This window comes from Epargyreus clarus, unplaced genomic scaffold (assembly GCF_041222505.1).
Source record: "Epargyreus clarus isolate Ecla_fem2 unplaced genomic scaffold, WU_Ecla_fem_2.2 ptg000029l, whole genome shotgun sequence".
Classification (NCBI taxonomy): domain Eukaryota; kingdom Metazoa; phylum Arthropoda; class Insecta; order Lepidoptera; family Hesperiidae; genus Epargyreus; species Epargyreus clarus.
In genome coordinates this window covers 4,701,594-4,728,212 of record NW_027332235.1, presented here as the reverse complement: position 1 = coordinate 4,728,212, position 26,619 = coordinate 4,701,594, and the positions used below count along the sequence as shown (strand labels likewise).

Here is a 26,619-nt window from a genome sequence, read left to right as displayed (position 1 = left end):
ATAACAATGACAGACGATATTGGTGAAATCGGTATGACAACGACCGAAGCGGATTCGTCGCAAACACATTCCCATGAAGGTAAATAAACATAAATAATATACATAGATAGACACCAACAGCTGATTATTATGTTATGACTATCTTATTCATATACATTATACTAGAATGTGGAAATATGTGGTTGCCGCCTTAACTTTCAAAGTATAATAACCAGGTTTATAACATTACATTTAATAACTAAGATACTGCTATTGAGTGTTATTCAGTAATTGGGAATATCAACACAATCTATATGAACTTAATTTCTATCTTGATTTTTTATACATGATTGAAGTAACAAATCAAAGCATCCATGATGCTAAAAGGCTACTGTTGAAGGATATTTGAAATCAACTCAATATACATTCATAACTCCATATAACAGGATTTGTACCTAAGGCCAACACAAGTGTTGCGATTCCACAGGACTAAGACTAAGCTGGCATCCACCATTCTACCAAAACACAGAACTGCTTCACACTTGAAATGGGTTGTGATGGTAGTAGCTTTCCAAATGAATTATACTGATTTTATCAACCTTCATAGTACTTCTCTGGGTAGGAATTAATCTACAGCTAACCTGTGGTGGAACTTCAATCCTACCCATTGTAGAAGGTCATTAGCAGCCTTCCTTCTCATTCTGAGAGAACCATGCCCAGCAGTGGGACAGTAATGGGTTGATGATGATGATGATGAGGAATTAGCAGCCAATTGCTCACTATCAGGATCTCACACTCGATTATAACTTTTATTGTATTAAAACATACAGTATTAATATTTAGTATAAATAGTGATTGGCAATATGTAAGTAGGAAAGTAATTATAAAAAACAGTTTTTTTTTTGCATGTCAATTCAGCTAGAGTGTTTCATTTTAATAACTATATGATTGGTACATTTCTCATAAATACATTGAAAATACTTCTTACATTTAAGCATCAGTAGGTAGGAAAATAATTATGTAATAAAAAAATGTTTTTCTTTATCAATTCAACTGGAGTGTTTCATTTTAATAACTATGTGGTCGGTACATTTATAAATACATTGTCAAATACTTCTTACATTTAAGCATCATCGAGCAATGCAGATGATTCATCAGCAACTCACGTGGCAACGCCTTCCAATGCGGAGAGTGCGGCGTCCCGCCAGTCGAATCTCCAACGCATCCAACAGCGCAAGCAGCAGGTGTTCAACTGGCCGCATAGCAAGAAATTGCTCAAATTGGCTATTTACTCGTGTTGTCAGGTAAAATTTAGATATGAACTAAACTACTGCGATAGCGATTGGTACTGCCTTAAATCCAAGGTATAGTCCGCACCAAACTCTAGTCCGCTCTGAATATAGAAACGAGTCGCGTCAAATAGCAAATTATAGATATAAGCGGGACGAAGACAGCGCGGGATCCCTCCAGGCACTCGTCCGCTGCCCGCTCTCGCCTACGGGTACACAGTTGTGTTAGCCCTTACGTTGCTACGGAATATATGCTTGTAGTTGCGCGCAACAACTTCAGAGCAGACTAGCAGTTTGGCGTGGACTATACCTCTGCAAATTTATTTATCACTGACTATAATGGTGAATGAAAACATTGTGTAGACACCTACATGTACTTAACAAAGTCTATCAATTTCCACTTTGCCAGTTCGGTGGACTATGGCCTATACCAATCATATGAGAGACGAGACTTAGTATTTCATGACCCGCAAGACGTAGCGGTCACCATACAAGTCTGATGCGCAAAGGGTTCCTGCTCTATCTGATATGATATCTGTTCTGGATCTGGATGCTTGTGTACGTGTTATGTGTCTTTGCATATTTTTATTGCATCCACGACACAGGGAATCCTACTGTAGGGCTGTGTAGTGTAGAAAGTGTTCATTAAATAATTTATATTGTAGTATTATTTTGTTTTGTGCCCAGGCTTCAGATTGCAACTGCAATGGGTGGAAGGCGCCGGTGACGCAACACTCGAGATCCAACAACCGGGCGGACGCACAACCGCTAGCCAGCTTCACAGACCCCTGTCGGACTTGCAATCATATATTGGGTTAGTATATAAATGTTACGTTGGCTACCTCTTGATGTGTATATGATTGATATGATTGATAGTTAACTCTTAGAGAAATATCTCTACATATTGTGGACGGGTGTGTGTAAAGCCATAGGGGCATATACGTAAAACTCCTACTTTCCGGAGACAGAAAAACGTAATAACTTTTCTTTACGTCAAAATCTTACGAGGAAATCGGCCACAGATGCGCCGCTACCCTTGATGCCTAAGCTGGAATGTCTCAGAAAAGTATGTGTACCTTAGCACACCCTTTAAACCAGAACACAGCAGCGCTTAACACTGCTGTTATTAGGCAGAAATAGGTGTGGCGGTGGTGCCGCCGGATTCGAACCATAAAGAGTTCTACCACCTTCAAGATCTACAACTATGTTTCTATATGAATCCTGTAACAATTTGCAAATATCCTTTTATAATGTAAACTGTTATTTTCCACAGAGGAACATGTGACTCAGCTACAAACGATAGCGATTGCTGAAGTGAACCGGCTGCTCGGCGCTGTGGTGGATGTGGAGAATATCTTCATGTCTATGCACAGAGAGGATGATCATGACACCAAGCGGGTCTACTACTATTTGTTTAAAGTGAGTACAATGCCCTGAAGTATACTTTAAATGTACAGAGAAACTTAACAATTAATTTCAAACATACTTTAAATAAGTAATGTAAAAAATATAAAGTGACCGAAGTGATTTTAAATTACTTTTTTCAATGAAAATTAGTGAACATTTGGTTTAAAAAGTAAAAGTAACCCTCATTATTGTGCTTTTTTTTTGGTAGAGGTGTCTACTCAGATTTGGGGGAGATCTGAATCATGATCCAATCTTCCCCTAATTAAGATATGACAGAAAAAACATTTAATAACAATAAAAAAGTTATAACTATTGTCTGTATCTCTCGTATATCTCAGTAGTAACAAGAATATTTTTCTGTTAAATATGAATTAAAAATGTCCTATTGATCTTTTAAGCTAATTTTTTTTCTAACTATACTATCTTCAAAAAGAAATAAAACACCATTTTTTTTTAGTTGCTCAGAAAATGCATCATCACCCGCACACACCCTCGTATCGAGGGTCCCCTTGGTCAGCCACCCTTCGAGAGACCCTCCATAGCGAAGGCCATCACCAACTTCGTGCTCTACAAGTTCAATACACTACCCCAGAGGGAATGGCAGACCATGTATGATTTGGCTAAGATGTTTCTGCATTGTTTCAACCATTGGAACTTCGAAACGCCTAGTGTTAGAAAACTGGTAAGATAATAAAATTAATATTTTTTTTGTAACCTATAATAATTTTGAATTTTATGTAATGTGGAAATTAGATAATGATTATATAATAAGTAATTATGACTGACGTAAGTAACAATGTACCTACTTGATTGTAAATGTACCAATTAATCTGAAATTTACTATAATTTACTATATTCACTAAATTTATCAAAATATATCAATTATTTTTTCTTACTCTAACGCATTAGGTATAAACCTGTAGTATTAGCTGTAATTATGATTTAAATAAATAAATATAATAATATTAATACAATTTACATGTGTTCATCCGTATTTTCTGAAATATAACATGGCACTGAATTAAATATTTATGTGCTACTATAGTGTTATAAATATTAATAAAAACATAACAAAAAAACGAGAATATTACAAAGTCCTCACACAAGAAATGTATTTTTCATTCACAAACATAATTCAAAATCTCAAATCTTAAAATCTTTGTACAAAGTTAGTAAGTAAAATGAATAATAATTTATAGAGATATACAAATATGTGATGAATAGAGATATAATACGTATAAACGTGTTTTTGTTTCCTTTCAGCAAGTTACAAATCCTGAAGACATTTCAGCATACCAAATCAATTATACAAGGTACAGTAATCATCATGTAGTTTACCAAGTACATTTTCTCAATAATATATTTATTTTCATAAATGAACTAAAATTCATATGTTATCATATTAACATGTATAGATATTAGCTGAATTATTCATGATGCATTATGAAAATATCAAAATATTATTGCTTCTTATTAGGTATTAATTTTTTCACCAGTGACCTCTCCAGTGGATAAAATTTTTTTTAGTTTAGAGCTTAGAATTATATTCTATCAAGTTGCTGAAACAGATAAGTAGAAATCATATTGCTTTACAATATTGTTTCTCTTTTTAAATCTTAAAATATGTATTGCAGTAAAAAGTTTATTGGCCTTTTTTGGAATTCAATTTAATATGCACCTGTGACTGACTCCAGGTAGGAATATCTAATCCTATCTGGGAGTGATTACAGATGTCCATGGGCGGCAGTAGCCACTTCCCATCAGGTGGGCTGCATGCTTGTCTGCTACTCCCATATTATAAAAAAAATCTATCTTCTTACGAATTACTAGTCACGACTAATTTTGAATACTCGCATGATATTGTACAGTTCAAAGGTACAACAAAACTAGCAACCATAGCATTAATATCTGCATTCCCCAGATGGTTGGTGTTCTGCCACGTGCCAGCATTCTGTGATTCCCTGCCACACTATGAAACGTCACTCGTGTTCGGGCGGACACTACTGCGGGCAGTGTTCAAGTCGGTCTGCCGGCAGCTCATGGACAAGTGCCACTCGGAGAGGGATCGGATGCCTCCCGAGAAACGAGTGAGTATTGTAATATACAGTTATGCATTTGACAGAGCGGTAGCTATACTAGTCTGACAATTACACTCGTATTTGATAATAATCAATATTGAATTGAATTAGATAAATAGATCAATATCTATTTAATGTTTTGCATTGACCTATTCAATTCCAAGATCCATATTTAGCTTTATTTGCCTACTTAAAATGAGATATTGACAATATTTAGTAGGTAAAAATTGCAGAGTTTGTATATTTTAATTAATTATAGGCCTTAGGCTTCGGTTTTAATACCGAGTTATGCAGACAAAATTCTGGATCTCAGCATGTGTCTATGGCACCCTCTTCAATAGGAATATATTGACATTTTGTAAGAAAAGTCAAAATCGAGTTAACCATAACCAAGTTAAGCCTATAGTCAGACAGACAGACAATTTATTTTTTATGCCAAGTAAAAAAACAGGATGTTTCAAGTGTTACATAATAATAAAAAAACAGATGCTTGAATTTTTGAACAAATGAAATTGTTATTACCCTTCTAGGTTTTAGTTCTCAACCACTTCCCAAGGTTCCTCGGGTTGCTCGAGGAGGAGATATTCAGTGCCAACTCGCCAATTTGGGACCCCGATTATAAGCAGATGCCGCCGAACCACCTCCAGGCGATATTGGACAATAAAGCTCGTGAGTTTGATATAATAGTAACATTCATAATATCATACAAACAGTCACAAATGCGAGAACGCATATGGGCTAAGTTGAAACGCCTAAAGTTGAACCACCCCCTTCAAATCGGAATACAACAGCAATTAACACTTATGACGTAATCATCATCAACCCATTACTGTCCCACTGCTGGGCACGGGTCTCCTCTCATAATGAGAAGGATGTAATGTATGTGATGTGAGTGAGGTACTTATTTCTGCTTTATAACATCGTTATAAAAAGCGGAAATGGATGTGACGGTGGTACATCTACAATCGAACCATAGATGGTTCTAACACATTAATCGAAAATAAAGTACTGTGTAAATGTTATGTTGAACGTATTTCAAAATTAAATAGTAATTATGTAACGTTGTGTACTTTGTCTTAAGTTGAATTAGTAATAAAGCATTATTTAGTAGTATACCCCACGCATCTCCTGCAATGTGTCTTAGTTTAGTGTTGCACAGATATCAAGTAGAAACATTACAGCACGTATTTATCTGGGATTTGTGATATCACTACATTTACATTTAGTATTCTTAAAACATCAAAACCAAAGTAAAATAGACCAACCAAATCCAATAATCTAGACCTAGTAAAGGAACATGGTCAGATTGTTCTTTATTCATTCCTAATATAAAAATTGATAAACAAAATTATGATTTATTTTTACCATTTAGATGTACATTTTACATGAATTCACATTTATATAAATAACGCCATTTTTAAAGACATTGAGAGATTCATGTGAGCTAGTCGTTTTCTACTTGATATCTTCACTTATTATTGTAGATAGTCATAGGAGCACTTAGATTTTTCGTGGATTAACACATTCATAATAATATAATTTATTGTTGTAGTAGTTGTAATATTTTATACTTTTGGCGCTAGTGTGTTGTGCAAGGCTCATGATAGATTAGTTCGGTTAGTATTAGTGAATAATCCTTGTAGAGTTCGACTGCAATGATACAATTTTGATCATAAATAAAATTGAAGATACTAGCACACTTCGATTCATTGACATTTTTTCTCATGATGCAGATTCCAAGAGACCTCATTGAATGTATGAAAACTCTTCATCATTTTTTAGTTGGAAGTGTCGTTTAATCCTTACGTACTTTACAATTTTGTGGATGAAATTTAATCCTATTAAATTAAATGCTGAACGCAATAATTAAAAAAAATCATTGGAACATATAAATTCATGTTGGCAATGAGAATTATACTTAGTAAATAACGAATCGTGTATAAATATTTATTAAATGTATGTACGTAAAAAATCGTGTCGTATCATATCACGTCTAAAAAATTATTAAAAATGACTTTTGTGGAAGACTCTTTTGCAAAACTTGTTACATTTACGAGCCAACTTTGTGATATTGATTTTAGTTGTCGATTTTCTAAAAAAATACTGATCACTTTTCGCAAACCCCTCAACAGAAGTATTGATGAAAGATGTTATACAGCGAACAGTATGTATGTATGTAGTGTGTATGAAACTTAACATTTCCTCCGCAGCGGGTCGACGCGGCGAGTTCGAACGCGTCACAGCATCCGGCGAGAGCAAAGACGGTTTTACGACCGTAACTTTGTCATCTGGTAATATTTTTATATCTCTTTTATATCGTAAATATCACTGTTACATCTATTAACTGTTGCCTTAACTCACTTTGACATACTACCATGGCCGTATAGTCCGCGCCAAACTGGTAGTCCGCTCTGAAGTTACCCGCAGGTTTAGTAAGCATATACTCCGTAAGTAAGAGCACACTAACGCAGCTAAGCGTTGTCTTCGTCCAGCTAATATCTACAAGTTGCTATTGCGACGCGACTCGTGTCTATATTCGGAGCGGACTAGCAGTTTGGCGCGGACTATACCTCTATTACGTAAGGACTGGGATCCCTTGGTTGACAAAAGAAAAAATCTTCAAACAGCACCATTTTTGTTTTACGCCAACAAATCGATGGCATGAAATTGGTAACACTAAAATACTTTTATTAAACCCTTAACATGTATATAGCTCATGTTAACCACCATATCTGCTATTGATGATAACAACTAACATTTGGCGGCTACAGGTGTGACGGAGGTACCTTCGCAGTCGAACTCTACAAAGAGTGTAGTCTAATAAATTGTTTGCATGTACTGTTGATTGATGTAGCAAGTAACGTAGTAAAATTTTAGAAGCATGAGCATCGTAGAAAAGTACGCGAACAAAAATCCGGATTTGTTGTAGTTTTTATGCATGCATGGATAAGTCTGACGTCACTACACTAAATAATACTAGTTTAAATACCCATTTAACGTTTCAACTTACTTAATTAAATAGTTATAGTCCGCGCGATAATGCTAGTCCGCTCTGAATACAGAGATGAGTCGCGTCGCCATAGCAAATTGTATGACAACAACTGCTCGCAACAACTTCAGAGCGGTCTAGCAGTTTGGCGCGGACTATACCTAACTTAAACGTATTAGTTTCCGTGAACATTAACCAAAACACTTTCGTTACGAAGTCATTCATTAATTTGTAAACTAAGTTATTTATTCCCCTTGTACCCAGGTTCGGTGAAGCAGGAGCCGTTGAAGCGTGCGGCAGAGGCGCGCGACGGCCGCGACGCCAAGCGGCGCCGTACGGAAGAGCCCGATGACGTCAGCGAGCGTACCGTCGCGGACATCGTCGCCACTATATCCGATCCTACGTATATGTGTGGGCCTGATGTGAGTACTATGCTAACTATAAATCTAAAGTAATCTCAAAAATCAAACCATATAGATACAATCATAAAGTCATAATACTTTACACAAGGTAGTTAAACTTACCAATTACAATTGGTAGTAGAAATTATCAGTTCGTTGCCTGAAATTACGTGGTCGAATTCTATTTCACTCTTGTAATTCGGATAAAGATGTATTTATGCCTCTGTTTAGTCCCTATAGTCGATTTCTCTTTTATTTAATATTTACCTTTTGTTAAGCTATATGTATAGGCCTTTAACTTAATAGAAGAAAATAAAAATCAAAAAGTTTTCATTCCATTGAGTAATGGTAATGAAAGCTTATTTTTGGTTCTATACGTTTTATTTATATTTTTATCTCCTTCCCTATTTTCTCACTTCCACTCTCTCTCATTTTTATTTTTTCTCCTGTCACATCACTTCTTTATGATTCCCATATCTCTTTCTCCACACATGTATGTCTCTTTAAATCTCTCACACACGTTTCTGAAATCTACACATCTGAATTTATTTTGTAAAATGCACTAAAAGCCTTTAAGATGTATGGTAGTCGTAAAAACAGAATTTTCGCGACTCATGTTACTAAAGAAGTTTCAAAAATTCTGTTATTTTTCCCCCAGGCTCTGTTCCAAATGCAAGCGCCGCGGGACGAAGCCGCCAAGCTGGAGGAGCAACGTAAGCTGATAGAGTTCCACGTCATCGGCAACTCGCTCACCGGCCCCGTCAACAAACAGACCATGCTGTGGTTGATTGGTAAGTAGTATTAACCTCTTTAATTTAAATAATTCTATAATTTTTTAGGGTTCCGTACCCAAAAAGTAAAAAACGGAACCCTCTGACTAAGACTCCGGTGTCTGTCCGTCTGTTCGTCTGTCTGTCACAGGGCTCTATCTCTTTAACCGTAATAGATAGATACTTGAAATTCACAGTTGTGTAATATTTCCCCCTATAAAAACAAATACTAAAAAAATATTTAAAATAAATGGGGGTTGCCGTACAAGAAACCACTATTTTTCTACGTTTTCGCTTTAACTATTGAACCGAAATAGGTAGATGTTAAAATTTTCACAATCCATTTACTTTTATGCCTGCTATGATAGCAAATACCATTAGATAAAAAAAAATAAAAAAAACTTTATAAAACTTTGATGGTACGGAAGCCTTCGTGTGCGAGTTTGACGCATTTAGCCAATAAACTTATAAAATAAGGATTGTATTAGAAATTTGTATGTTATATTAATTATAATTATGTATACTAATCATATAACAAATTTGCATACAGGTCTTCACAACGTATTCTCGCATCAGTTGCCCGAAATGACCAAAGAATACATCTCACAGTTAGTTTTCGATCCGTAAGTAAAATTTTATTATATTCATAATAGTAGATATATTTTGTACACAATGCACATATCATACGAGTTTTCTATAAAATCGACTTTAAATTTGTATAAAATGCAGGAAGGCAATTAGGTAGGTTTAGTTCAGGAGCCAGCCCAGTTAGTCGGGTAATTTTCGACAAGATTGAACACTTTTTGCATGGACACAATTAATTTATATTTTGCTCAAAACCCGAATGACTTTTTTTCATAATATGTATATTAGGAACGACTACGCTCAATCTAATAAAGATTTATATTTTTTTCCAGAAAACATAAGACATTAGCATTAATTAAAGAAGGGAGACCAATCGGCGGGATCTGTTTTAGAACATTTAATTCACAGGTAACAATCATATTTTAAAAATTTAAGCTAAAAACTGTCAGTAGGTATGTTGCCTTTAGTCTTCGAGAGATGGTGGGTACATAATTGATGTCCAGCGTAGCAGAAAGGTCACCATACCGGCCTGACGCACACAAGGTTCCGGGTTCGATCCCCGGCCAAACAGTTATGTAAATGATGAGGTTCGATTTCTTTTCTGGGTCTGGGTTTTTGAATGAATACACAAAAACCCACAAACTGTATATGTGACGTTTTATAATATAGGAGTAGCAGACGAGCATGCAGTCAACCCTATGGTAAGTGGCTACTGCCGCCTATGGACATCTGTAATCAATCTCAGATAGGATTAGATATTCCTATGTGAAGTCGGTCACAGATGCGCCGTTACCCCTGAGGACTAAGCTAGAATGCCTCGCAAAAGTATGTCTTCATTACCACATCCTTCAAACCAGAACACAGCAGCGCTTAACATTGCTGTTATGAGGCAGAAATAGGTGTGACGGTGGTGCCACCGGAGTCGAACCACAAAAGGTTCTACCGCCTTCAAACAAGATTAGTTATTATATATACTTTTTTATATTTTCAGGGGTTCAGTGAGATAGTGTTCTGCGCTGTGACATCCAATGAACAGGTGAAGGGTTATGGAACGCATCTGATGAACCATCTCAAGGACTACCATATAAGGAACAATATACTGCATTTCTTGACGTTTGCTGATGAGTTTGCGATAGGTGAGTGTCATTTATATTTTATAATTAGCCGATAATGATTTGACATTTGTTTACAATGTAATTCATGGGAGTATGTAGTATAGTTTGTTTTGAATGCAATCGTTATGCGTGCACATTTTGTCTGTGATTTGTCTTTACTAGAGATGCGCCGAATATTCGGTTGGTATTCGGTATTCGGCGTATTAGGCATCTTTTTTGCTATTTGTATTCGGCCGAATTATTCGGTTTTGGCGCCGAATATATTCGGTTCGAGTATTTCTATTTTCTTGTGTACACGACATGGTACAGGACTAAGATACAAAATCTTGTGATTTATGTTATATTATAAGTCAAACTCAAATCCTAGTAATAATGTGTTGAAAAAAGCTAATAAAATAAAGCAATTAAACTTCAATTCAACATTTATTTTGAAACCTCAAGTTAACACATCTATTACTTAATCTACAGATATTGTAATGTATGTGGGTAGATGAAAATTTATCTTGCGCGCATATGTCAATACTGTCATAAGAATGGTACCGGTTGTGAGTGAGTCTGTGCGCGACCGTCGGCCCGAGCGGTCGTGGTGCTGCGTCAGCGAGTCAAATATTGTTCTCAGTGTTTGAGGCACTACACGTATAACAGACAAGACATAACATATGCAGGGGTCCTCCCAGATAGTAGTGTTTTCAAATAAAACTTAAATATTGAGCCAGTTTCCATCAGATGGAATGCATGCTCGTCTGCTACTCATATATTATTTATGTTTTACTAAATCCATTTTTATTTTTACAACGATTTTATTAGCTTGGGTTGTATCTATGTATGTATGTATGTAACGGAATCTTTTAACTAGATTTTTACCCACTTTGAACGGTCCGATTATTTTAAAATTTTAAACAATTATCAAGAACCGATGACAATGCACGATTTTAATAATATTATTCCATTCTCTTCATCAGGATCGTCAGGAATCAGCATTAACGACGTTCCTTGTGCGATTTTAGCATGGTTTTTAGTTTTTAAACTATAATAATTATTTATGATATCTAATATTAAATATTAAAGTTATATTCAAAAATTGATTTACATTTTACGTTATAAGCAATTATTTAATTAAAAAAATGTTGAAATTTTCCGCTTGGTGTTCGCAGGTTACTTCAAGAAGCAGGGCTTCAGCAAGGACATCAAGCTGCCGCGCGCGGTGTACGCGGGCTACATCAAGGACTACGAGGGCGCCACGCTCATGCACTGCGAGCTCAACCCGCGCATCGTCTACACCAGCTTCACCGCGGTCATCCGCAGGCAGAAGGAGGTAGGCTCCGCCAAACTTCTAGTCCACTCTGAAATTGTTGTGAGCAGGTGTAGACAGAGAGACAATGCGGTCGAACACAACTACGAGCATATACTCCGTAGCAACAGTAACACACTAACTGCGCTATTTCCCCGTGGGCGAGGGAGTGGAGGGTGCCGGGGGGTCCCGCGTTGTCTTCGTCCCGCTAATACTTACAATTTGCTGGTGCGACGCAACTCGCTTCTATATTCAGAGCGGACTAGAAATTTGGCGCGGACTCGACTTATGTTATAATAATCATACCATTTACTTACGAGAAGCAACGGCGAGCTAAGCCTTTCTAAAAGAAATATCCGTTTTAAGGCGAAAAAAATCTATTAAATCCTTTCTTAACACCTAAGACTTCTGAGATTATTTGAGACCGATTAATCAAAAACCCATTTCTTGGTCCAAGAATCCACATTTTTAGTATAAAAAAGGATTTTAATCAATCCCTGTTTACCCAACTACACCCCATTAAGAGATTGCACTACAAGTGTACCTGAATTATACTATTTTCAGGTTCGATTCCAACCAGGCAGATGTTTAAATAGTACAATGAGATTTTTGGGTGTAAATCTAAATATTTACATTATTAAATATTTCATTAAGTCGAATATGTATGTATACAAATACACCACTTTGTTTTTACCATTTTCACCATTTGGTTTTAATATAATAGTAATAATGTATTTCATTTCACAATTTAAATACCTACTGACGAATACGTACAATAATAAATTTATGTATAAATAATTACAGTGATATTTGAGCATATAAAATATTTTTTATGCACTTTTATTTTACAGATAGTAAAGAAATTGATAGACATGCGACAAAAAGAAGTCAGGAAAATTCACCCTGGATTAACATGTTTCAAAGAAGGCGTAAGTACTTTATTGGAGTTTACTCCTTAAGAAACGATTTGAGTTATAAGGCCCGGTACGGAAATTTTATGAGGAGTAAAATCAAGTGTAACACGAAAAGTTGAGGCGTAACGGTAACCAAAATATGAATCAAGAGTGCTTTTATTAATTTAAAATACAGTAAGTTCAAATCCCATATGAAAGTAATTATTACAATAAAAATAATTAGCAATATATAAAACATTCAAACGTCATTAACTAATTTGTGTACATTTTTGCATAAATTAAGTTATAGGTTTGATCATTTATAAACACTGTGAAAAATATGAACATTGGCGCCATAATATGATTAACAATCTTTTATGAACGTTTTTAAAGAAGAGTAACATATAAAATCAGTAAGCAATTGAATAAGATATAATATTAGCAAAATAATTTTTTAACATAAAGAGGCTTTTGTAAGTTACTGATATATTAATTTAACTTATAAAAATGGATGCATTATTGATCAGCACCATCTATCAACGAATTCAACGATAAACGGGCAAAATCAAAACAGTATTATTTAATATTTATTACAGAATTATTGCTAATGAATTATGTTCAAAATAAGTTATATAAAATTAGCAATACGTTTTAAATGAATTCTAGAATTATAAAACATTCAGAAACAATCCAAATTACATATAATAACATGTTTATTGAGTCTCATATAAATTTCATCCGTAAATTGCAACAAGGATATTTTATAGATGGCAAAGAAATTATAATTATTAAGTTTTAAGTTATAAAACGTTTAACATTGTTTTAAATATAAATAATTATATTATATTAAAATTTACTTTAATATAAACAATTATATTAAGTTACCATTATAATATTTGGAACCAAAATACATAGATTGATAAACTTGCAAACTTACAATTTATAAAACCACTAGATATTTATATTGCCACTAGATGGCGCTATTTTATATTATTTTGTAACATACTTTATGTAATACGCATTATTGAAGTAATATAAATAATCCGAATAATTACAGATATATGTTTGTTTCTCTTATCATTTTAGCAGATGCGTTCATTTACCTACCATTTTTTCTATTCGATATATATCATAATTATCATTCGTAAGGAGTAAACTCCAATCGTGCGTCGTAGCTGACACACACACACTTTTTTAATTTACTTTTATTTACTTACTTTTTATAACTTACTAAATAATTACTTTTAGTAAATTTTATTAATTACTTATGAAAAATATTATCTCTCCTTTATGTGACCCTTGTAGGCCGCAAAAGAGTAAATTATTTTTAAAAAGTAATTTATATTTATATATTATTATAAAGTAATTTTAAATAGTAATTAACTGTGTAATATATGCTAAAATTTGAAATTCGCTTAAATTTTGAATACAATTCGCTATATATGTTAAAATTTGACTGTGTTTATAATGTTTTGTGATAATTTTTAATGACAACAGTTATATTATATTTGCATATTTATAAATGTACCATACAAACATTTTTATAAGATGTAAGTATACATTGAATACCATAAATAAAGATTGAATCCCATAGGTTCGTAGTATCCCGGTGGAGTGTATCCCGGGATTACGTGAGGCGGGTTGGCGGGGCGGGAGGACTTCCCAGGCGGTGACTGAGCCGGAACCCGACGTGGCTACCCTCAGGAACCTCTTGCATGCCGTAAGTGTTATACTTCCTCAGGAGAGAACCCTTGGCAGTTCTTGAAGGTGGTAATACCCTTTGTGGTTCGACTTCAGCGGCACCACTCCCACACCTATTTCTACCTAGCGACAGCAGCTAAGCGCTGCTGTGTTTTGATTTGAAGGTACACCCGTAAAGGAGACATACTTTTCTGAGGCGTTCCAGCTTAGTCGTCAGGGGTAGCGGCGTATATGTGACCGACCTAAGGTAAGGATCTAACCCTATCTAGGGTTGATTACAGATATCCATGGGGGCAGTAGCCACTTACTATCAGATGGACTACATGCTCTATTGCTACTTTTATTTTATAAAAAAGTACTATGGTATTCTCATTAGAAAGTTCGCCTTTGTAGTCAACCTTATGAACTTTATTCCTACAGAACCCCACTGGCGGTAGACTCTGTTCTCGCTTCCCCTCCCACCTTAATCAACAAACAAAATTAGTATTTTTACAAATTAGTACCTTGTCAAGTTTATATCGTAAAATATACTATGTAAAAATCAATGATAGGATAAATAGAGGGATATGAATAAAAAAATATATCTCAATGTTTCAGGTAAAGAATCACGCGGCAGCGTGGCCGTTCCTGAAGCCGGTTGATAAGACTGAAGTGCCAGACTATTATGATCACATCAAATATCCTATGGGTGAGTATATTTCCATAAATAGTTTGATTAAAATTCACCCGACCGATTTCGGTAAACCAAACTCCCCGAGCTAAATTAATTATCATTTGGTTAACGGCAATAATATAGTCGTAAGGAAATGTATATTCCATTTTTCTACACTGTTTATTTTACCTGATTCTGAAAATAAATCTTTCTTTAAGTTTTTTTAATATTTTTATACTTTATATATGTTATGTTTTTTATATATTTCGTTTGTGCATCGAAATAAACTATCTAATACACAAACGAGTGGGTACATATTATAAACAATGTGTTTTTTTTTTTATTTTTATCTTATGTACATCGTCGTATCGTATATTTCGTGCATCGATCAATTATCTACAAGCGTTCTCTTCCTATTCTTATAAATATTTGTATAATAATAATGCTGGGTGCAGACCTGCGCACGATGGGCGAGCGGCTGAAGGCGCGCTACTACGCCAGCAAGCGCCTGTTCGTGGCGGACATGACGCGGATATTCACGAACTGTCGCCTATATAACTCACCTGATACTGACTATTACAGGTATTTTCAACTATTGCTTATCTAAGACCACCATAGAATTTATATAATCTATATTCGATTAAGTTTTTTTTATTGATGATATAAGGTATCGTTTAAGTTAAGAAACACTCTAATTGCTATGTCTTAGACCTTGAGAATACACTCAGACCCATAACAGATATCAATTTTAGTCATTTAGTTGCCAACCGAATAAAAAAACGAAAATGAATACAGAAACATAACTAAGATAATAACTGTGGCATCATTATCATTCAACTTTGCTAAAACTTTAATTTTTTTATTTAATTTAATTGATGATTAATGTTCCCATACTAAGTATGCAGTAAAATCAGTTATAACATAAAAAAGTATTATCATAATTTACAGGTGCGCGAACACCCTAGAGAAATACTTCCACGGCAAGATGAAGGAAGCGGGCCTGTGGGACAAATGATTGGAGCTCAGTTTGGGCGCGCAGGGGGTCGCTCCGGCCCCCCGCCCGACCCCCCGCCCGGCCCCCCCGGCCCCCCGCCCGGCCCCCAACCCGGCCCCCAGCCCGCGCCCGAACTGCGACACCAGCGACACCTCCGTCTCTCTCTAATAACCTTACGTCACTCGGTTAAACGTTAAACGTGATTTTTGGGTATCACCAATTATGCTATAATAACGCTTTCTACACTCACAGCCCCACACTAGGATTCCCTGTATCGTGGGTGCCATGGACACACACATAGACAAATACACAAACACCCAGACCCAGAAATAGAAACCTAAATTCATCGTTTAGATTTCTGTCTGGCCGGGGATCGAACCCGGGACCCTCTACGCGTCAGACCGGTATAGTGACCGCTCCGCCACGCGGGTCATCGACCCTTTACGCCGTTTGTCCACCGCCACCGTCACCGTCACTGAGCCGATACCGATAATTAATGACGGCGCCGAAGTAGTGTACAACCATTTACTATAGAAGCTTGTCCACCGCACGTCCGTCACCCGAGCACCGTCATCCCGGCCGCCGATATTTCGAGTGTAGATCGGCGTGACCGCTTAATCGGCACCGAGATTTTGACGGACAGATGTGCCGGCAATATAAATCATTGGAACTTGTCCATACACCGTCACACGCGTGACAGCTGGAACAAAATGAACCGCCGATATCGGTCGGACAAGCTATCGCCGTCACGACATATTAAAATCGGCCCGAAATAATCTTTTTCTCGGTATCGGCTCGGTGACAGTGCGATGTACAAACGACCTTACTGTCCCTGCTGGGCACGGGTCTTTTGAAAATTTTCTAGGTATGCAGGTCTCCTCACGATGTTTTCCTCCACAGTTAATTTCTTTCGCCGTGATCACTATCCATGCAATTGGGTCGAAATATCGGCAAAAGAGATTAAAACCGCGTATTGTGAGTACCCGTCACATATAAAAATGTCTGAATTTGGCGATAATATTATATTAGTCTAAAATTTAGTAACATTATCGACCCAGTATAGTCCTACAGCTGGGCCAGGCTGCTGTCAGAATGAAGCAAATAATTTCCCACGCTTTTACACGATAATGGCAAATTTCACATCTTTTTGAGACATATAGAATTATGTATGAAGATGCTATTCCGTCATTGCTAAAGCAAGCCTGCCTGTTTTTATATATAACAATTTTTTGCCTTCGTCAATATAGCAATAATTACAGAATGTTTAAAATCATTATAGATACCTACTAAGTAAGTTAATATTAGCTATTTTCTAGATGTAATTGGGTTTTATTGTGATATAGAAAGTTGAATGTTATGGTAAAATTTGCATACTGTAAAATTATAAGAATATTTGTAAAATAATGATAATTAAATTAAAGTTGTACTTATTCTTTTGTCTCCCAATACCCAAAGTAGCAAAGTCTATAGAATTAAGAAATTTGAGTTGTATGTATTTCTTTATTCTCCCAACACCAAAAGTGTATTATAGTTTATTATAGTCAGACACATTTTTTGTGTGTGTGACAGGGGCGCCGCCACTAACAATTATAATGTTGCCAGGTGTCAAAACTACTTAGGCTCAATTTACATTGCCGCGGAATGGAATGGAAGCTAACTTTTGCAAACAAAGCATAATGCATCTGCATAGCATAATGCATTTTATGTCAATTGTGGAAAGTACAAACTAAATACGTGCCAAAAAAAGGTTGCGCGGCAATGTAAATTGAGCCTTAATCAGTGTACAATTTTAAGCACAATATTAATATTTAACATATTACAAATCACTAGTAGTAGTGTTATAAAATATTCATTTTATTCAGAAATAGCATAGGTTCTGGTTTTAATGGGAAATTTAGAATCTCTCATGAAACTGATAAAAATTACTATTTCCCAAAATCGTCACACACAGAAAAGTTTTGTCAGACTATAAAATACTACACGTCACTGCCAGTCAAGTCAACTACGTCATTAAAAAACTACTGCAGTGAGTTAAAGGCAGTTTTTACAATTTTGTAAAATATTATTGAACTCATTGTAAAATGTGTCTTAGTCAAAAAGTAAACAACATCGTGAAAGACAGTTTTTTTATACGAATCTAAATTATAATTATAATTTGTAAGACTTAGATAAATAGATAATTTAACTACATATTTTGTAGCAATTAGCAACATGTATTGTAGTAGCGTAACTTAATTAATTGTATTATAAAAAATAAAAATAAAAACAAGCTTTTTGGTATTATTCTTAATAAAACCTTTCTTTTCATTGTCATATCATGTGGGTAGACAAAATTTTGTTCACCATCTTGAAGCGTCCGCCACTGAATTGAATTTATAGTAACGTCATTTTGTTTTTCGTATTCTCCTCAAAAAATCCTTTCATTTAATACCTATATCCAGGGGGTGCATAAAAATAATTAGTCACCATCTTGCAATTAAGCGCCATCTTAAGCGCCCGCCATATTTAATTTATAATCACTCCACTGAGGATGATCTATCATCTAAACTGACATTTCAACACAATCATCAGCATCATCAACCCATTACTGCCCCACTGCTGGGCACGGGTCTCCTCTCATAATGTAAAGGATTAGGCCATAGTCCACCGCGCTGGCCAAGTGCGTATTGGTAGACTTCACATACCTTTGAGATTTTTTTTATAAATCTCAGGTATACAGGTTTCCTCATTCACCGTTTAGCAAGTAATAATTAATTTCCAATATCAACACAATCAGTTGAGATTAACTTTGTTTAAAACCTTGTTAAAAATTCCATTGCATGTTTTGGCCTGCACATACATCAAGGAAAGTTAAATAAAAGCTTGTCAACTGACTAAGCTTTTGCCGACAATAACTTTGCCGTTATTTTATGTGAAAAAATCCTTAGGCATCCTCTTATTAAGGTTGTTTTGGCGAAATTTACTAAACTGGTCTTTATTTTTAGCAGGATATTTTCTCAAGAATTTAATTTATATATGAAGAATAAGTTATACATCGACTTTTAAAGTTTCTTTTTCTTGAAAATAAACAATAAGTGAATATTATTATGTCGTATAAATATTTAAGTGTAATTAAGAGGCTGTTTTATCCATCCATTAATTCAGTTTAATAATTAACTTAAAAAGCTGGTACGTAATAAGCTGACACCGCATTTTAATCAAACAAAAATCATAGGAAATGAAACACAAATTACAATACTGTATTGGTTTTTATTTTCAACACTTCATGTACATTTTGGAGTACGTAGAATATTTTCAAGGGAATGTAAATACATTTTACACCGTAACTGTAGTTATAAAGTACATACCAGTCTCCTTGTTAATATAAATCCGATGGATTTCAAGTTATAAGTACCTTAAGTTTACTGTAAGTAATAACTTAAATGCTCACTTAAAAAACTTAGAAATAAATTTCTTAAATGTAAAGTTTGAACGAATAACATCGCTTTTTATAACACCAATCAAAACTTTGGTCGAAATATATAAATGAATGTTATGTTATATAAATTTAAAAGCGATATAACTCGTAGTTTAAATCAGACTAGATTCCATTAACTACCATTTTCTGCCACGAATTTATACAGTCAATACCGCTACCTAGCTCAACTGAAGGTTACAATCAATATATTCCTACATATTTACACAAAACGTTCAAAATTTTTAGGAAAGTAAATATTTATAAACGCATTTCTGGTTGTGGTCACGATCCAGACGGAAGAAGCCTTCCAACAGAGATGTGAGAGGTAGGTAAGCTAGGAATGTCGTATCCCGCAATAATATTACTTGGTTTTTTTATAAAATAACAAACGAGGATAAGTGGCTACTATTACCGATGTACATATGTAATCAATCTCAGATAAGATTAAGAGTCCTATCTGACATTGGCTACGGATGCCTTGCTTCCCCTAAAGACTAAGTTGAAACGCCTCAGATATTATGCTTTTCTTTTGGTGGATTTGACACCCATCCTTTCCTTACCTACCTCACACTTGGCTGGTAGAAAAACCCCTAATCTTATCCAAAAGTATATACAAGATTTACAATTACACCAATATCTTACTACTAAAGTAATATTAGTTAGCTTAAACAGTCAAAATGTTATGAAAATGCGAATAACATGTTATGCATATAAACTGACCATTTCTTATAAAACATTATTTAGTGGTGCTTTTTAATTTTAAAATTATTTTTGATGCATTTTGACGCGTAAAATAAAAATACAGAAATATAATTTTGATAATCGAAAATGCCTTTTCATTTAGGTTAATTCCAAAGTTTATAATGGTTATGGAAAAATACAAAATAAATGTTTGATAGTAAAGTTATTAATATTACAATATTTTTTATTATTATGGACGGACGACCTATTTTATGCAAATATATTGAGGGCCGCCACAACCTCATTTAATTTACAAAAAAATATAGAAATAAACTTTTGACAAATGAAATTAGTTATATTAATGAGATCAACCAAACAACTCTTTAAGTACCATTTTGACGGCTCGATATAATTTGATAATGGCATGTAGTACCGCAAACCACTGATTTGACTTAAAAGTCGTCGAGCTAAGTCGAAATCTAAGAACCATCACTTGTACTTTTAGTAGCCTATTCATAGATGAAGAGAAATAGACTCCTCATACAAAATAAACACATTCTGTTATTCAAGTGTCGCCAAATAGATCCTTTGTAAGGCCAATTAATATGCGCTTTACACTGAGTTCACAGATTCATGTACAAATTATTTTTGGAGTCTATTTCTTTACTACATCCATGTTTTGTGGCTTGCAGTAAATGACAGGACACTATTTCGTTGACTAGGCGGAATCGCGGCGTTCACCTAATTAGATGTCCATAAAACTAGGGTTTTATTATAATAAAAATATCACTTGTCGTCCACCGTTAAATCACTGGAAGTCACTAACTGTCGCTTGATTTTTTTCTGCTTTTTGAGTATTTTATCTCTTAACTAAATCGATTAGTTGAACACATAACGTCACATTCACCATCGCGGAGAGTCTACATTATAATTGGTCCCGCGGAAGGCACGGGGCTAGCTCAGGGTTGTGAGATGGCCGCAGAGCTGACGGAGGCCACGTCTGTTCGCGAACACTCCGCGCGGCCCACTCCTGGACTTGAACACGAGCTGAGGGAAAATAATAAAATTATATTATATGCATTTGTTTTTTTTGAACAGCAAGCTTATGTCTTTGTGGTTCAAAATTAACATCGTCGCATGTATTGATTTTTGCCTAATAACAGCACTGTTAAGCGCTGCTGTGTTATGGTTTGAAGGGTGTGGGTAAGGGAGACATACTGCATCTGTGGCCGACTTTTGGTAGGAATTTAAGCCTATCTGGGGTTGATTACACATGTCAATAGGCGACAGTAGCCACTTACTTTCAGGTGAACAAAAAGATGGTCTGGGTGATAGTCCTAGATATTTTATGTATAAGCGAGTATGTATGTATGCAGTGAGCACATGAATGTAGAACATACATTTGTTTGAAAGTATGTGTATGGGTGAGCATTGGGATTCAGAAGGGTGAACATGTATAATGTCTATGTATATATATATGTAATATAGGAGTTGCAGACGAGCATGCAGTCCACCTGATGGTAAGTGGCTACTGCCGCCCATGGACATCTGTAATCAATCCCAGATAGGATTAGATATATCTACCTGAGGTCGGGCACAGATGCGCCGCTATCCCTGACTAAGCTGGAACGCCTCGGAAAAGTCTGTCTCCCTTATCACACAATTAAAACCGCAACACAGCAGCGCCTAACACTGCTGTTAATAGGTAGAAATAGGTGTGGCGGTGGTGCCGCCGGAGTCGAACCACAAAGAGTTCTACCACCTTCAATATATGGCGTGAGTACGTGTGTGCGTGAGTGTATATGTACATGTGAGTGTGTGTATGTATGTGAGTGTATTGTGTGAATGTACGCGCGAGTGTATGAATGTGTGGGTACCTGCCGCATGCGGCGAGCGCGGGCGCCAGCTCGTCGGGCGAGGAGGCGCGGCTGCTGCGCTCGCTGCCCGCCTCCGAGTACGAGTTGTCGCTCGTCAGCTGGAATTACACAACGTTGCCGAGTTTTCATTTTAAATTGACACGTTTAAGCGTTTATAAGGTACACTTAGAATGTAGCCGTATATTCGGTACGAACCATATTTATGTTAAAACAAACTGCAGAGCATAGACGCATCAATACGAAAGTTATTTGCCAATTATTTGCTATACATGAGTATAGTTCGCGCCAAGCTACTAGTCCACTCCGAAGTTGTTGCGCATAACTACAAACATATATTTCGTAGCAACGTAAGTGCGTAGTAACGGTTATGTTATGTACTCGTGGGCGAGAGCGGGCAGAGGAGGTGCCAGGGGGGCCAAAGTCTACAATTTGCTATTCGACGCGACTCGTTTCTATATTCAGAGCGGACTAACAGTTCGGCGAGGACTATAACTTTATAAAAAACTTATAAATGACTTCAAAAATAATTGTAACATTACAATGAGACAAAGATTCTTTTTCAACTTTAGTGTTGGTGCATAAGACCAGTTCTCCTAAAAATATATACCTTGAAACATAGATTAGTAAAGATACTTCGCCGCCTTGAAATTGAATGAAGCCACAAACAGCTTATTAGTAAGTTCTTTTTTAGAATTCTTGACAAATAAAAACATTTTTAGAGAAAATTTACGAATAAACAACTAATACTGCGTAATTTACATACTAAATAAATAATTATTTCAAATATTTTAGGGACATTTTCGCACGCAAAACTGTTTTACGCAACTATTTCAATTCTCAAAACTGGGTACATTTTCTTGTTAGGAGTGAGTAATCTTTACTAATCTATACCTTGAAATAAAATATTAAACAGTGAAGAGGAAATAAAATAAAGTGATACTGACGAGTGTGAGCGGGTGGCGCGCGCGCGCGGGGCTGAGCGCGCGGCCGCGCACCTCGTCCGCGTCCAGCTGCAGGATGCTCTCCTGGCTGCCCGTGAACTGCAATATAAGTATAGATATTTTAACGGTTCTAAAACGCATATCTTCGAAGGGGATACCACCGCCACACCGATATCCAGCCTGAAACAATTCTGCGTTTCAGTGGAAAAGTATGAATGCCGGCTGACTTATATGAAACGACCCTCTTAATCCTTAGAAGTGGTAATGCATCTGTGATCGGCTTCAGCTCGGAACCCCTGTTCTGTATGGATACTGATGTCTATAGTTAGCAATGAACACTTACTATAAGGTTGGCTGCAATCTTGTTTACTATTTCAATTAAAACAAAAAAACTTTCATCAATACATGCAAACACGCGTATGTTGCTCTGTACTACAAATTGTGCTGAATTATTCCACACCAGTCTCTTATTCAGTATCACCCACTTAATTTATCATATTATAGCTTATACTATAGCTACTGCACTTACACTATAACTTGATTCTACAAGAAAAAGAGTAAAGTAGATACTCACGACAAACCCATAGTACTTGAGTATGTCCATCTTGCACATGGGACATGTGCGGTGCTCCAGCAGCCACGGGTCGATGCAGTTCTTGTGGAAATCGTGTCTGCAACATTACAACATTATAATTATAATAATAGTTTTTTTAATATAATAGTAGTAAACAAACGTGTGCTTTGTGGAGTGACGCACCATATTCGTCCCTAGCGCTTACGACTATTGCCTCGAGGGTACAGTCTGCGTAATCCTACTGTAGAACGATACAAATTTAATAACAAAGAAGTCGATGTGACTCACCTACAAGGAAGCGATCGTAACGTCTCCGACACTTTGTAGGGCTCGATACAGATGGCGCAACACTCGCCGTCTCCTTGCACTTCCTGCAAACAATGCGGGTATTACACATACACTATAAGGTCAATGTACACGTAGATATGATTGTACAATAAGATATAATAACTATTGTACTTGTAGGTTAGTAACGTAAGTTAAGGATATAAAAAAAATATTAGACTATCAAGAAAATTAACATAATTGAAGGGCGTTTAAATCGCTAACAATCGTTTGAAAAAAGACAGCCAAAACAAAGTATGACAAAATCGGAGATACCAGTAAATAAAAAAAAAAAAAATATTATTCTATTAATAAAAATCATGCATCATTGTTATATTTTTAAGTCATGCTATACAAAATTATTAAGTCCCTTTATTAAAATATAGACAAACATTATTATTCTAACAATATTGAATTCAAAAATGTATTTCCAACAATTTTTAATATATCTTTTTATATTAAAAAAATAAAAAAATGTAAATCCGTAATTGGCTAATTAGTTTACCATAGAAAGTATTATATATATCATTTAAGTAGCTGTGGATTTTGTTGAATAAATAAATAAAGATTAAAAATAAATCAAAAAATTAATAAATACGAACTATTTTACTACGCTCCCAGAAGCGTAATAATTACATAGCATCATCCAATGTTAATGTTTATTCCGACATACGTAAGGAAATATGTAGGTAATTAAATATTATGTTGGACTGTCAGAAGCGCACCTTTTATATGTTATGTTAATTTTATAGTAGTTAATATATCTTTTTTACGATAATGAAGCACATGATCATAAAAAATCTGTTGATTATGTAATTTAAGTAACCACTAAGCATTTATGATTTGTAGCTTAAGCTTTATCTGCTTAACACATAGATTAGTAAAGATTAGTCACTACTACAAGAAAATGTAACCAGTTTTGAGAATTGAAATAGTTGCGTAAAAAAGTTTTGCCACGTCTCCGTGCTAAAATGTCCCTAAAATATTTGAAATAATTATTTATGTATTATGTAAATGACGCAGTATTAGTTATTTATACGTTAATTTTCTCTAAAAATGTTTTTATTTGTCAAGAATTCAAAAAAAGAACTTACTAATAAGCCGTTTGTGGCTTCATTCAATTTCAAGGCGGCGAAGTATCTTTACTAATCTATGGCTTAACATTTGAATACTGTAATCATATTGGAACAGCGTGGAACATTTTTCTCCAAACCTCCAAAATCGAAACCCAATATAAGATAATAAACCGCTTCACATAACATACATATCACTTGTGAGTATTACTCGTACTAACACACAGAAAGACATGAGAGCACCCAGACCCACGAATAATACCACAACTTAGGCTGACCTCCCATTGGCTACTATCACTTGTGCAACTAGCTTTTGCGCCTAAAAAGTAGTTAATGCGACTGTCAAAAGTTAGTCTTAGACTATTTAGTTGCTTCTGCATTTATACAGATTATATAATTATGCATCTATTCTGTTACAGATTTTTTGTATAAAACAAATGTCGTTTGTGGGTCGCTCAAAGAACAAATTGAACTTCCCTGCAACTGTGATTAACTGTCCGTAACTCCGTAGCCTATGCAACTATAGCTTACACGATGGTAACCAATGGACAGTCAGCCTTAGATATTGATTCATATCGAACATACTAGACCCATGTCCAAGTATTATTAGATTTTTTTATTAATATTATTATATATGCATTAGATAATGTATTGTGAAGCATTTAATGTGTATTTCTCCTTACTCTGTCATCAGTCTTTAAATTCTTAACGGGTATTTTCGAAAGCGCTTTTTTGGCAGCGCAGCACAGTCGTTTCTGCAAAAAATAAAAATAAAATATAAATATGAGTGTTCCGAGTTTTAAGGATTTTATATTTACAAAAAAATATATTAAAGAGTCTGTCTGTAATATAAAAATAACCGACACTTTGAAGCTCATAAAGTCCGTCCTCATAAAGTTTTATGCTGTATCGAACATAGTATCGAAACAAAACCTCTTAATTTTAATCATGATTATGAATATACGAGTTATTTACGAATACAAATACTAATAAAACGATTTTAATGGAGTTTTGAATCAAAGATAAATGATTATTTGGCACTCATTATTATCAATGAACCTATCCATCAATTTCTACCTAGCATAGATCAAATCGACGAAAATAATTATCTAATGTAGATTTATGGAAGGCAAAACATTATCAAGATCGTATCATTGACGTTATGTAGTAATATATTTACGGTTTTACGTAAAACCTAAAAAAACCGGATCTCGCTGGATTAAAGCAGAACGATGCAGAAAATCTCGTTAAAATACGATTTAACTACATTTACGAAACAATAAATAAAATCACGTTTATACCAAGCGAATGTTAATTTGAATTAACCGGAGATTAAAAACAAGTTGTGCAGGTTATGTGAACTAAAGTTTCCTGTACAATCGTATTCAAAATTAATCCTAATTAAAATTACACAACAAAAAATCGTAAATTAAAATTGTTAATTGGTGTTCACGTTACCTAAGTGATACAAAATGTTATTTGTATCGGTAGGTATTCGGATTTAATTATAATTCAACGTTAATATTCCCAAGATAGAAATAATTTCCC

At 35.1% G+C, this 26,619-nt stretch overlaps 2 protein-coding genes across 2 annotated transcripts in view; one reads left to right on the top strand and one right to left on the bottom strand.

The window, feature by feature from the left end:
* Gcn5 (Gcn5 acetyltransferase) lies at window positions 1–17,315 on the top strand (the record flags this gene model as incomplete). Its single annotated transcript, XM_073089614.1, has 21 exons — window positions 1–79; window positions 1,108–1,283; window positions 1,956–2,082; window positions 2,542–2,687; window positions 3,133–3,357; window positions 3,939–3,988; window positions 4,597–4,762; window positions 5,284–5,422; window positions 6,964–7,044; window positions 8,007–8,164; window positions 8,802–8,934; window positions 9,464–9,536; window positions 9,831–9,906; window positions 10,490–10,634; window positions 11,768–11,928; window positions 12,756–12,833; window positions 14,392–14,517; window positions 15,096–15,186; window positions 15,606–15,732; window positions 16,099–16,231; window positions 16,265–17,315. Coding segments are annotated over 20 exons (2,424 nt in total), but the record flags the coding sequence as incomplete, so codon positions are not given.
* A 2,676-nt stretch (window positions 17,316–19,991) lies between these two features.
* Window positions 19,992–26,619, bottom strand: part of LOC140754432 (E3 ubiquitin-protein ligase goliath) — a 117,390-nt gene continuing 110,762 nt past the window's right edge. The window contains exons 7-12 of the mRNA XM_073089440.1: window positions 25,755–25,826; window positions 23,963–24,045; window positions 23,675–23,771; window positions 23,104–23,199; window positions 22,160–22,257; window positions 19,992–21,329 (exon numbers count right to left, since the gene is read on the bottom strand). Coding sequence (XP_072945541.1) covers window positions 21,242–21,329; window positions 22,160–22,257; window positions 23,104–23,199; window positions 23,675–23,771; window positions 23,963–24,045; window positions 25,755–25,826 — 534 coding nt within the window. The 3' untranslated portion in view covers window positions 19,992–21,241. The remainder of the gene's footprint in view (window positions 21,330–22,159; window positions 22,258–23,103; window positions 23,200–23,674; window positions 23,772–23,962; window positions 24,046–25,754; window positions 25,827–26,619) is intronic.